Raw genomic sequence first — 14,048 nt, forward strand, 5'->3', positions numbered from 1 at the left:
CTTCCAGGTGGTGGTGTTCCCATCTATCTACTGCCCTTGTCCTTCTAGATGGTAGTGGTCATGGGTTTGGAAGGTGCTGTCAATGGAGCCTTGGTGAGTTGCTGCAGTGCACCTCGTAGATGGTACACACGGCTGCTACTTTGCATCAGTGGTGGAGGGTGTGAATGTTTGTGGATGTGGTGCCAATCAAGTGGGCTGCTTTGACTTGGACGATGTCAAGGTTCTAGTGTTGTTGGAGCTGCACTCATCCAGGCGAGTGGGGAGTATTCCATCACACTCCTGACTTGTACCTTGTAGGCGGTGAACAGGCTTTGGGGAGTCAGGAGATGTGTTACTTGCTGCAGGATTCCTAGCCTCTGACTTGCTCTTGTAGCCACAGTATTTATATGGCCCATCAAGTTCAGTTTCTGGTCAATAGTAACCCCCAGGATGTTAATAGCAGGCGATTCAGTGATGGTAATGCCATTGAACATCAAAAGGGGATGGTTAGATTCTCTCTAGTTGGAGATGGTCATTGCCTGGCACTTCTGTGACGTGAATGTTACTTGCCACTTGTCAGCCCAAGCCTGGATATTATCCAGGTCTGGTTGCATTGGCACATGGACTGCTTCATTATCTGAGGAGTCTCGAATGGTGCTGAACATTGTGCAATAGTCAGCGAGCATCCCCACTTCTGACCTTATGATGGAAGGAACGTCATTGATGGAGCAGCTGAAGATGGCTATGCTGAGGACAGAGGGTCATAGGGCTAGAGGAGATTACAGAGATAGGGAGGGTGAGAGACCACGGATGGATTTGAAAATAAGTATGAGTGTTTTAAAATCAAGGTGTTTTATACTGGAGGCTTTTACCGCTGGAGTAAGCTACTTTTATTTCTCTTTTCTTGTTGCTCATTGGAGGTTTCTCTGAATATTTTTTCACTTCCTTTGGTTACTTTGCAGCCAGGCACCAGATGGCCTAACATCTCATCAATGTGAGAAAAGACTGAGTAGAACAATAACTCAACACACCCACTTGCAATTTCCTCTGACTAATAGTGGGACAGCAGCAGTATAGCAAAATGCATTGGGCACAAGCTTCACTGCCACTCTCCACCCCCATTACATTTAATGGGAGAATGAAGTGCAAGTGTCTCCATCGATGAGCCACTCACAGAATTAGTGTTCCAAGTCTCTTATTGAACCAAAACGTAGGATAAAGAAATAAAGACTTGCATTCATATATCGCTTTTCACAACCACAGGATGTCCCTAAAGCACATTTCAGCCACTGAAGTACTTTTAAGTGTTGTGTCACTATTGTAATGCATGAAACACAGCAAACAATCTGCACACCATCCACCATCTGCGTCTTGGAGAGAAAGACAGAGTTAATGTTTCGAGTCCGTATGCAGAGCTGAAGAGTCATACGGACTCGAAACGTTAACTGTCTTTCTCTCCATAGATGCTGTTGGACCTGCTGAGTTTTTCCAGCATTGTGTTTTTATTTCAGATTTCCAGCATCTGCAGTATTTTGCTTTCATCTGTTTTAGTAATGTTGGTTGAGGGATAAATCTTGGCCAGGACAGTGCAGAACTCACCTGCCTTTCTTCAAAGTAGCACCAGTGGATCACTCACCTGAGAAATGAGACATGGCCCTAGTTTAACTTCTCATCCAAAAGGTGGCACCTCAGGCACTCCCTCTGTACTGCACAGAGAGTGTCAGCCTGGACTATGTGCTCAAAAGCTCCTGGAGGGGGGAAAACTTGAACCCACAACCTTCTGACTCAGACAGGTGTGCTACCAGGTGAGCCACAGTCAGCAGGGTGCACTACTTGTGCAGAAAAAAAATGGAATGGATTAGCCCAGTATTGAGAATCCTGATTTTCTGGTAGACTTAAGTGAAAGGCATTTGGGCAGTTTGAGCCCATTCATAATTGCTGCAGATCTGCAGCACAAAACTGCCCATAATTCAGTAATAATTGACAAAGAGGACACTGGGATCATGGTACAACCAAAAGAAAGTTTACATTGCATTAGATTTTGCTACTGGATTTGGAGCATCATGTTGGGGCTGAGTAGTGGGGCTGGCCCACACGGTACCACATCTAGAAAGAGGTCAGTCAGCATCCCCGGATAAAGGACACACGTTACCATGTCGGGTGCAGGTCGTTCTTCTGAAGTGGGACGGGTGCCCACCTGAAATATAAACCTGTCTGCTTTTCACCATTGATACTGACTGACCTGCCAAGTGTTTGTCCAGTGCTCTGTTTTTGTTTGAGATATCCACCATCTGTGTCTTGCTCTGTACTGGGAATGATGAATCCCAGCACTGTGCCCAACGTAGGAAAATCTTGCATTCCCCAGCTCAATGAAGGGGAACATGAATGCACCACTGTCTGAGACAAGGCCACAGATTTCCAGTGAATACTGCTTGGCTCTCAGATCGACCAGCAACTTGCTGTCGGTCAATAATCTGTTGCATTGGCATGGCAGAGCTGCCCCACTGTGCAGGACCAATGCACTGTATCAGAGTAATAGGATGTAGTGTCATTCCTGGGACATAGTTATTGTTGCCCAGATGCCAGCAGAAGCAGGGCAGTGTGCACCACTCCATACAACAAGTAGTTAGTTTTAGAGTTTCCTTTGGCCGTTTGTGCTTCTAATAACTAGGCACGGTACATTTTGTCTAAGAGCAGGGGGGCCTCCCAAAGGCCTAGGAATGGCTTTTCTGCTTGACCGCTTGGTTGGGGAAATCGGAAGAAATGGGTGGAGAAAAAGTAGAGAAAGACTGGAAAATAAATCAATAATCAGTTGCTTCAGCCCTTATAGCAGCCTAGCTGTTAGTAGAGCTTGCACTTCTAAGTCAGAGGTTGTGGGTTTAAGATGTACTGCAAAGATATCAGTCCGTAATCCAGGCTGACACCATCAGTGCGGTACTAAGGGAGTGCTGCACTGGCCAGAAGTGTGCTCTTTCAGACAAAACTTTAGGCCGGTCTTAATCAGGGGAATGTAAAGGATCCCATGGGAATATTCAAACAAGAATAGGAAGTTCTCCTATAGTGTTCTGGCCAACATTTCTCTTAGTCAGCACTGCTAAAACATACTAACTGATTGGATACCTCATTTGCAGTGATAGAATCTTGCTATGCACACGGACGGCCACAATTGCTTATGTAGCAAGAGAAACCACACTTTAAAAGATATGAAGTGCTCTAGAATGCCCTTAGGATTTATTAAGGGCAATAAATGTTCATTCTTCCTTCTTTTTCTCTCATAGCTAGCGTATGATATAGACCATATAAAGATTAACAGATAAATTATGAACGAGGCTGATGTTATCTTACCAGGCAGTCGAGCTGAGAGACAGGGCTTTTGCTGCCGGGCTGGCTGATGTCCCACACCTTGACGCAGCCTTTGCCCCCCGTGTACACGTGCCTCATGGGGTTGCTGACAGTAACGGCACACACCACCTCCCCGTGATTCAGGTTATTGATCTGCCGAGCATGCCGAGGTATCCCCGGTCCAACCAAAGCATCGTGAGGGAACGGGACAGGCTGCATCTGACTGTCAGCGCTGACGTGGAAGGAGTAGGCTCTGGGAACAAAAGGCCGGAATTTAAAATAAAACAAAAGCAAACAACCCTATTATAAGCATCAACTCTGGCCATTTAACATTCTTGGGGCTTATCAGCCAAGGTACCCATTTGGTGGACCTGTAAACTGTGTGGACCCAGCATGGGCACAATTGGCTGAATGGCCTCCTTCTCAAAGAGTCAGAGTCAATTAAGGCACAAGAGGTGGCCATTCGGCCCAACAAGGCTATGTCAGCTCTCTGTAGACCAATCCAGGCAGTTCCATTCCCCCGCTCTATCCCTGTAGCCCTGCAAGTCTATTTCCTTCAAGTGTCCATTCAATTTTCTTTTGAAATCATTCATGATCTTCCACCACCCTCGTGGGCAGCGAGTTCATTACCACTCTGTGTAAAAAAAAGTTGTTCCTCACATTCCCCACGCCCAAAATCTTAAATCTGTGTCCCTTAGTCCTTGTACTATCAGCTCATGGGGACAGATTTCCCTGCCCACCTGCTCCTAACCTGACAATCTTGTATACCCGTGTCAAATTTCTCCTCAATCTCCTTTGCTCCAAGGAGAACAACTCCAGCTTCCCCAACCCAACCTGGTAACTAAAATCCCTCATCCCTGGAATCATTCTGGGAAATCGCTTCCGCACCCTTTCAAGGACCCTCACATCCTTCCTGAAGTGTAGTGACCAGAACTGGACAAGACGATAATTTTTGTGCCGTAAATGATTCCATGTTTCTACCACTGGCCGAGGTAGCTCATCTTTAAATGACATTGGGGAGCTGCAAGCAGCCACGGTGCCGCTTTGTTACGAGTTAAACATTTCAGACAAGGTTCTCACACCCGATTGATGTCGGGTGGCCCTTGCTGTCTGCAGACATCAGATGAAAGCCATTTAGAGGCCGGCTTTGTTTCCCTTCATGGTCAAACAGCAAGCCAGGAATCTCTGTCAAGGTTCATCTATGAACAAGATCGGCCTCATGACCTGCTTATTATCAATAAAGGCTGGAGGTTCAGTTCTGCCCAGATTGCAGTAATGTGTCCATGATTTGGGTTGGAGATTCTTTTGTTAATTAACCCTCTTAAATCTGATACAATTCTTAAAGAATTTTCCACAAAAGACCTGACTGATAATTGATTTGCAAAGCCCAGAACAATCAGAATTTAAACCTGTGCTGAGAATTTCAGTGACTGAAGTCAGTGTATGGTAGCAGTATCTAGTTAAGATAGATTAGCACTTTCATTGAAATCATGAATATTGGTATTTCTATAAACACTCATTATTAACAATTATACAGCTCAATTTTAACCTGCTGACATTGTCAATATGACTGGTGAAACATCAGGGCCATGTATGTGTATCATATTCCTATTTTTGCACATTCCCCTCTTACAGCAAGGACAATTGCTCATTGATTCTCTCAACAGGAATATTAAGTGGCCTGGATAGGGTAAACCTAGAATGGTAGTCCAATTTAAATCAGCAAAGTAAGAATCTGAGGATGAAAGGAATAAAAGGTTATAAAAGGAGAGAGGAAGTTTGTGTGGAGCATAAAGGCTGGCATGGACAAGTTGGACTGATCAGAATGCCTCTATGCTATCAAAATGTAAGAAATTAGGCTGTATATATTTTAAATAAGTGATAAATAGTTTTTAATCAGACATTAGGGAGAACTCAAGTGTGAGAAACGTTTGGAACAATTTGATAGGTGAGGTAGTAAAGGAAAAAACATGAATGTGGGACATTCACCACGAGGCTGAATGCTGCAGTGGGTTCAATGACCACGGAGGCCTGTTTCTTGTCTTTATTTTTTTTAAATTTAAATCACAGATCCAAAGTGTGTAAAGTAGCAGGTGGTATAGTAATAACCAGAGACCCAGTCTATTGCTTTCGGTTCAAATCCCAACATGGCAGCTGGTGGCTTTTGAATTCAATTAATAAAATCAGGAATATAAAGCTAGTCTCAGAAATGGTGACCATGACAACCATCAACAAATGCTGCAGAAACCCATCTGGTTCACTAATGTCCATTTCAGGGAGGAAATCTGCCTTCCTTACCTCATCTGGCCTACATGTGACTCCAGACCTACAACAATGTGGTTGACTCTGAAATGGCCCAGTAAGCCACTCAGTTCAAGGGCAATTGGGGATGGGCAACAAATGCTGCTCTTGCCAGCGGCACCCACATTGCATGAAAGAAAAAAACCTGTAGCACAATTTCAAACATATTTTCAGCCAGAAGATACTCTAAGTTTGTGAGGAGGTATACAAAGATGCACAGTCAAAATAGCACAATGAGTTGGCCTTGCACCTTTGGGATTGTTAAAGGTGGACATGGATGTGTAAAAATTGCATAAATTCATTGGAACTGGCAAGAAAACTGTCAAAAGCAACTGTTAATACCATCTCTCAAGCTGTCAGGGCACTTAAAATTCCTGCCCTTTAAATCCTTAAAAAGTATTTTTTAAAAATCATTCACATATGTGGGCTTCGCTGGCTGGGCTAGCATTTATTGCCATCCCTAGCTGCCCTTGAGAAGGAATGTCTGTAATGTTAGAGAAAAAATAATTTCTATTTTACCCTGTTGACATAAGCCTGAGGGCTACCTTTACTGGATTTGTGCTGCATGACTAATTTCACAACCTTCCATTCTCACAGTAGGGTGCCTTCCATTGCACAGTTTGATTGACAGTTCCAAGTGCTTATAGACTCTTTGAAGTGGGACTATGAATTTTAATGCTTGTTTTTATAAGGGATTCTGCACTTGAATGAAATTTTTGTTCTTATAAGGGGTTATGTAGTTAAAGAAACGTAAATGTAATGAATGGGTTTTTACAAATGAGTGTTTTAAAAAAATAAAGTCTGCCATAGACACTCAGAACTTCATATTATTTCATCTCAGCATGGTTCCTGAGGTCTGCCATGGTGGATACTGGGAGAGCTGGCATGGTAATTGCAAGGGCAAAGGGCAGTGGTTAGGAGAGCACAGTCTGATATGAGTTGGCACATAGTTGGCATGGGGTTATAAAGAACCATGAGGTGGGTAGAGGGCCATAGGTTGGGAGACCATGAGGGGGGTGGGTAGAGGGACATAGGTTGGCATGGAGGGGGTGAATGGTTACGGGGTGAGTAGAGGGCATGCAGTGGCATGGGGAGTATGTGGGAGGGTGAGGGGGTGTGAGGGGCGAGGGCTGTTTATTGTTTTAATGCTTTTAAAAAACCTTTGACAAAGTACCGGTGCCCTGAGGCAGGCCTTCCACTCAGACCACCTCCACACCCGGCAGCCTCTGCACTCGTTCTGGGGGCAGCTGGCACAACGCCCAAGAGAACCGCGCCACCTCCAGAACGAAAATCCCAACTTCCAGGGCGCTTTCTCCCGGGTCAGGTTTGCACAGCGGATAACATCCCAACTCTGCACTCCTGACCCAGGTGTGAACATTCAGGCTAATGTGTCCATTCAGCACTCTAGGTACTCTCCCTGTCTGTTTGCAAATGGGACTGAAGGGAAGGCCCAATTAAAAAAAAGTATACAGTGCCTCAACATCCTGTCCCCTCCATCCCATCCTTTCACCTTCCTCCGTGCCAGAATATCCTGCCAGTGCTGACTGGGCAGCCAGGAGCTCTTGACTGGTCTCTGGTCCAGAATCCCCAACTCCCACTTTTCCTCTGCTCTCCAGTGCTACACGTGCACTGTATTCAAGGACGCACGGTCAAAATAGCACAATGAGCTGATCTTGCGCCAAAAGGGGAGGTTAGTTAGCTCATTCCTTCACAGGCTTGAACAGGAATGCTGTTCATGGACCTGGATGATTGGCCCTCAACTGGGGATTTCAATGAATAAAAAGGTGAAGTTCTACTAATAACTCCAAATGATTCTAAAGCTGGTTTCCAACTATGTAAATGTTCGACAGGCATCATATCTTATGAACACAGGTCGCCCTTGTTGGAGAAAGGTCAATTCCCAGAATACAGGCCTCAAAAGCCTCAACATTGTAACCTTACAGCGAGCGAGAGAGAGAGAGAGAGAGAGAGAGAGAGAGAGAGAAAGAAAAAACAAAGATTTCGGAAGAAGAGCTGCAACTCGGGTTCCGAGAAGTCAGGAGTTTAGTTTACATTGCACATTCAGTATGTGGCCCAGTAATGAAACTCACGGTTTTCCCCCAGGAATCGTGGGCAGACTAGGAGGAAGTCCTGAAGCACGCATATGAGGATGTGAGTCAAAGGCAACCTGAAAGCACAGAAATAATTTGTGTCAGCTGCGGGTAGAATTGCCACACATATCAAAGCCACTGGAATGTGGTGAAGATTGCATTAAAAAGGTCAGCAAAGGGGTAAACATTCTGCATCTCCCTCAACTGAGTGACTCTGGAAGCCTCCCAGTTAATCTCCCTGCACTGTCCATGTGAATGTCTATCACACAATCTACTGTTACATGTAAATACAGTAGCTGGGGAGCAGTTTACATTTTATTGGAGCACAAAATGCTGGCTTGGAGGACAAATCAAATCTAGTTCTGCTCTTATATCTAATGCGTGTGAATTATGGGTTAACTAGATGGGGATACCTTGGGGGCCTAGTTGCGGATCTAGCCCTGATTGGAGAGATGAAAGCCTCCTCTGTCTGCTTGTCTGTAGAGACCCTGTCCATTTCCTATTGGGTATGAAGCCACATCTAAGTTTGGCACAAAACATTGGCAATCTCATTGAGAGGGGAATTAAGGATACTGGGCATGGAGAATTTCAAACTCGCGCTGTATTGGGGGTGCTCTGCTGAGGTTGGGCTGGGCGGAAAAGGCTCTACACTGCAGCTGGCTGTGTGACACTGGGGGGCAATGTTAAGGCAAGTTGCAGGATGCTCCCTCTAAGCTGCGTGCCTGTGCAGCCGTGCAAACTGGCCATCCAGTACCGTGCACTTCATCATTAAACCTCACACCTTCTGATGGTTAGATGAGGTTTACTGCTACCCTGCGCCACAACAACTGGTAGAAACCCCCCACACGAAAGGAAATTAACAGGCGAGAGCCAGGTCAGTTGGGATTAGCAGCCAAAATTCACTTGTCACTTCCTGGAGCCTGAAGCTATGTCAACACTTGTCTTTCATGCGGCTCGCTCGTCGCCGCCTCCCTCCCTCCCTCGACCACCCTGCTCGCCGCCTCCCTCCCCGATTCTCCCGGCCGCTGCCCCTCTTATTGCGCCTCTCCCGAGCCCTCATTCACAGCAAAGAGAGTTGTTAATTGTTATTGTTTGTTGTTAATGAGTTAAGTTATTAAGAGGATATTTAGACCAGTTACTATCACTGACCTACTCATCCCGCTGCAGCTAATTTTGCACAAGTATTAAAGGAAGATTGATCCTAAAGACACTTGATACATTAAAGAACACAAGGGCATGTCTCAGGAGTTCGTGAACAAACTTGGATTCCTAGCCCAAGTCTCCAAATAATAATAATGCAAAGGTTCTTGTGAGGTTATCTCACGGGGCATTTTAAACCGTGCGTACTTCCAAATTCTACCCTCTCCCCAATTTACTTCCGTATGCATTTGTGAGAGACAGGTTACTTTAAAAACGGTGAACCAGGTTATGACTTCACAATTCATTATTTTTAAATTTAAAAAACAAACTGTAGTTAGAATAAATGCCACTACGTCCCCAAAACCTACCTCAATAGTAATTCTCCTTCCTGGAATGAACACAACGCTCTCTTCCCCAATTCCCAGGTGCAGTGTCCCCCTCCTTCAATATTCACTTAATTTATGGGGATGCTGTGTCTCGCTGCCCTTCCCCCTCCAGCTCACAAGAGCCAACCTCTCTCCAAATTCGCAGGCACATGACATCTGCCTGATTAGGTTGGTCGATGTGAAGAAGTGACTGAGCCATTCTCCTTCATTATCCACAGCGGTTTTAAATCAAGAAAACAACTCAGTAAGCTGAAAAAAATTAAAAGCTGCCCTTCCCACGTTTTCTATCAATTCAAAATGCGAGCCCCTCCCACGCTCTTTCAATTCTTCAGTTTGTCAAATTGAAACAAAAGGTCTTCATCTTGTCTTGAGCCATCACAACCGATTCAGCTTTTCCACTGCTAGATGACCAAAATACAGGCTACAATATAGCAACTAACAAACGCCTATCTCATGTATCATAGTGTCGTGGTTATGGTACTGAACTTAAAACCTAGAAGTCATACGAACAACACGAAATAGGAGCAGAAGTAGGCCATTCGGCCCCTCGAGTCTGCTCCGCCATTCAATAAGATCATGGCTGATCTGTTTGAGTTTCAAGTTATACCTTCCCATCTATCCCAGATAACCTTTGATTCCCTTGCCTAACAAGAATCTATCTATCTCTGCCTTAAAAATACTCCGTGACCCCCATCTTCCACCGCCCTCTGTGGCAGAGAGTTCAAATGCCACCGTGGTAAGCTTAAAATTGAATTCAGTAAATCTGGTAGTTTGCGAACTAGCACATTGTCAATGGTGTTATTCTTTCTTCTTCATATGGTGGTTTATTTTATATATATATATATATTTACATTGTATTTGAGGTCTTTTTAATACTGGTGGAGCACATCTGCACATGACCTTGATATTGGTACATATAATAAAATTCATTCCGTACATAGCTGGCAAATATTAGAGGGAATATTGCAGGAAACCCATCTGAAAATGCTGGTTTAACATTCCACCTGATGCTTTTCTCCAGCAACTTCAATGAGGAGTAAAATTGGATAGGAGGGTAAACACAATTCTACCAGAATTCCAATGAGTGGGGCTTTTTTTAATATTCGTTCATGGGTGTTGCTGGTTAGGCCAGCATTTATTGCCCATCCGCAACTGCCCTTGAGAAGGTGGTGGTGAGCTCCAGGATTTTGACCCAGCCACAGTGAAGGAACGGCGATATATTTCCATGTCAAGATGGTGAGTGGCTTGGAGGGAAACTTGCAGGTGGTAGTGTTCCCATGTGTCTGCTGCCCTTGTCCTTCTAGGTGGTAGAGGTCACGGGTTTGGAAGGTGCTGTCGAAGGAGCCTTGATGAGTTGCTGCAATGCATTTTGCATATAATGCACACTGCTGCCTCTGTGCATCAGTGATGAAAGGAGTAAATGTTTAAGGTGGTGGATGGGGTGCCAGTGAAGCAGGCTGCTTTGTCTTGGATGATGTCAAGCTTCTTGAGTGTTGTTGGACCTGCACTCACCCAGGCAAGTGGAGAGTATTCCATCACACTCCTGACTTGTGCCTTGGGTTTGGTCCAAATTATTCCCAGTGGATCCGGAAAGCTCTCAGTATTGACAATGGGGAACAAAAGCTCAAAATATGTTTCATTCCCATCCAGTGACCCCTCCACAAAATTCAAGTAAAAATAGTAAACGTGCAGACCTGACATATTTTGTCAGTCCAGGCTTTCGCCTTAGACTTTCTTCTTAGCTATAGAGATGCACCTGAATTCCACTTAATGTTTTTCTCCAACATCTGGGCAGCACCAGAAACTTTGTAGGAGCAAAACATGAATTGAGTCTCTCTCTTTGAGGTTGCCAATTCACAGAATCACAGAAATGTCTGGTGCAGAAGGCAGCCATTTGACCCATGTCTGCACTGGCTCTCCAAATGAGCAACTCACCGAGTGCCACTCCCCTGCCTTCTCCCTGTAATCCTGCACATTCTTCCTTTTCCGATCACAGTCTAATTCCTTTTGAATGCTTCAATTGAACCTGCCTCCACCACACTCTCAGGCAGTGCATTCCAGACCCTAACCGCTCACGGAATCTTTACAGAGCAGAATGGGGCCATTTGGCCCATTGAATCTGCCCTGGCTCTCTGAAAGACCATTCTACCTAGTCCCAGTCCCTTACCTTATCCCCATAACCTTGCACGTTCTTTCTTTTCAAGTAGCAATCCAATTCCATTTCGAATACCTCAATCGAACCTGCCTCCACCACCCTCTAAGGAAGTTTGTTCCAGACTCCAACCACCCTCTGGGTGAAAATAATTTTCCTCACATCACTTTTACTCCTTTTGCCAATTATTTTGAATCTGTGCCCCCTCGTTCTTGATGCTCTTGAGTGAACAGTTTCTCACTATTTACCCTGTCCACACCCCTCAGGATCTTGAATACCTCTATCAAATCTCCCATCAGCCGTCTCTTCTCCAAGGAAAACAGGCCCACCCTCTCCAATCTATCCTCATAGCTATAATTCTTCATCCCAGGAATCATTCTTGTGAATCTCCTCTGTACTTTCCCCAGTGCCTTCATATCCTTCCTCAAGTATGGTGCCCAGAACTGTACTCCAGTACCAGTTTCTTATACAAACTCAACATGACCTCTTTACTCTTGTACTCAATGCCCCTGTTAATAAAGGCCAAGATACCATATGTTTTATTAACTGCTCTCTCAACATGCCCTGCCATTTTCAATGACTTATGTACGCATACACCGAGGTCCCTCTATTCCTGTGCCTCCTTGAGCTTCTCCCTTTATTTTTTTTTGGGCGGAATTCTCCGAGCCCGCTGGCAGCAGGTGTGATAGGTGGCAAGCGCTGAAAAGATGGCGCGACCTGCTTCACAACAGCGTGAAGGCAGGTCGCGATCATCCGCTCAACCTGTTGATGGCGGCTGCGTTTCCCACCATCGGTCGGCGGGGAGCTAATTGTAATACATCAGCATAGGATTAAAAGGCCATCCCGCCAGGCTCTTGGAACCCCGCTATATCGTCCGTCCACGTTGGCGGGAAAGCACGCCGACGTGTTTCACACCAGCACGCAGGCGACATGCACTTGGTGTCCTTCACTTTGGGGGAGCTGAGGTGAGTGAGCAGCAGCGTCCTCCACAGCTCACCCGCTGTTTACAGGCCTCAGGGGCACTGGGGGTGGGGGCGGGGGAAACAGATGCCTGGCCCCGGAAGCGACTGCTGAGGGGAGTGTGTCTCCAGGAGCAAGTGCTGGCCAACCTCAAAGGCCACTACTGAGGGGGGGGCGCGGTGTCCGGGGGCAAGTGCTGACCAGCCTCGGAGGCGAGTACTGAGGGAGGGAGGGGGGGGGGGGTGGGTCGGGGTCAAGGGCTGCCCTGGCGCTGCATCCCGCACACAGGCAATTGAGGTGGGGGGCAGGGTAAGTGAGGAAAGTGGCCACGCATTAGGGACACGTGTATAAACTGACCATACCTGAGACAGATCAGGCGCAGCCACAGTGATATGATTGGGGTCAGGCTCCTAGACTGCCCACCCTCGCAAGCAAAGCAGAGGGCAGCTCGCTTGTGCCCTATGATCAGGGCCATCTCAGAGACGCTGCCATGAAACTTTAGATGCATCTGATGCTGTGTCCACCTTCAGCACCTCAGCCCTTCAGGAGCTGGTGCACAGCATCACTGGTCGCAGATGCTGGTGTGATGGGGGCCAGCCCCATCTTAAAGGTGCTGAGAGCACACAGAGAGAATGAGGGAACTCTGTGGTGCCTGCCCACTACATTCTGGCAGCAATGACCAGCACTGCCGAGGTGCAGGCATCAGTAATGTGCCCAGGGAGTTTGAGGCTGGACCATCACTGTGGTCCGAAGGCTGCACAGAGCACAGGGAAGAGGCCCTGGACTGAGACACCTGCCTTTATCTTGTGCAGAAAGGTTTCACATGAGTGACAAGAACACTGCTCATCAGGACAAGGAGCCACAGGTGGAATAACATTCTTAGGTCTTTATTGACAATAGTGAACAGTATGTACAAGTGATCAACACCCGTGCCCAAGCTGTGCAGCTACCTTTACCTAACTTTCCTATGTCTTGGTGCTCCCCGGACATCCACAGCAGAGGTGGAGGCAGCCTGCTGACTGTGACGCCCTGTCTGTGATGACTTTGGCGGGCATCCTCTGGAGGGTTGAGACTTGGAGGACCCCAGCTTTCGAGGTCCTACTGTGTGGCAGTGTCACCCTCCGCAACCTGTGAAATTGGAGCTGCGGAGATCACAGCAAGAGGGAATTCCGATGGGCCGGTCACTCCCAGAGTCACCTGTGTGGATGGCCCCAGAGTGTGCACCTGCTGATCCTCCTCCCTATGGGTGCCCGAGGACCCCTGACTGACTCCATGAGTGGAAGGGGTAGCTGGAATGAGATTGAGCTTCCCAGCACCCCTCTTGCATGCACACTGTTGGAGGCCAACTATGGCATCAGCAATGGAGTTAAGCAGTGCTCCTCGCAGAAGTGTAGGAGTAACGTCCTGGACCAAGGTGTCCATGGCAGCCACCATCCTACCAGTGTTGACCTCGGTGCGTTGCAATGCCGGTGCTATCATCTCAGCCTGAAGACGGACGGACTCCTCCATCGTGTATTGCAATCTGAGGAGTGCAGCGGACATTCCTTCCTGATGTTCCCGAGCTTGCCTTTACAGCTCCAGCAACTGTGACATGACCGAGTCCAGAGGCTCCTCATCTGACTCGGACTCAGCGATGTTCTGGCCTCCAGCAGTCTTCCGAGTGCCGGGGACCTGGGAAGTCCCTGCCTCCGCCTGCTG

General features: G+C 46.8%; 1 protein-coding gene across 8 annotated transcripts in view; it reads right to left on the reverse strand.

The window, feature by feature from the left end:
* The window catches only part of LOC144688934 (transducin-like enhancer protein 4), a 200,474-nt gene that overhangs the window by 12,203 nt on the left and 174,223 nt on the right, over positions 1–14,048 (reverse strand). For all 8 annotated transcript variants that reach the window (XM_078555984.1, XM_078555980.1, XM_078555983.1 and 5 more), the window contains 2 exons: positions 7,713–7,789; positions 3,325–3,574 (listed from right to left, as the gene is read on the reverse strand). In XM_078555984.1, coding sequence (XP_078412110.1) covers positions 3,325–3,574; positions 7,713–7,789 — 327 coding nt within the window. The remainder of the gene's footprint in view (positions 1–3,324; positions 3,575–7,712; positions 7,790–14,048) is intronic.

Source organism: Cetorhinus maximus, chromosome 13 (assembly GCF_964194155.1).
Source record: "Cetorhinus maximus chromosome 13, sCetMax3.hap1.1, whole genome shotgun sequence".
NCBI lineage: Eukaryota > Metazoa > Chordata > Chondrichthyes > Lamniformes > Cetorhinidae > Cetorhinus > Cetorhinus maximus.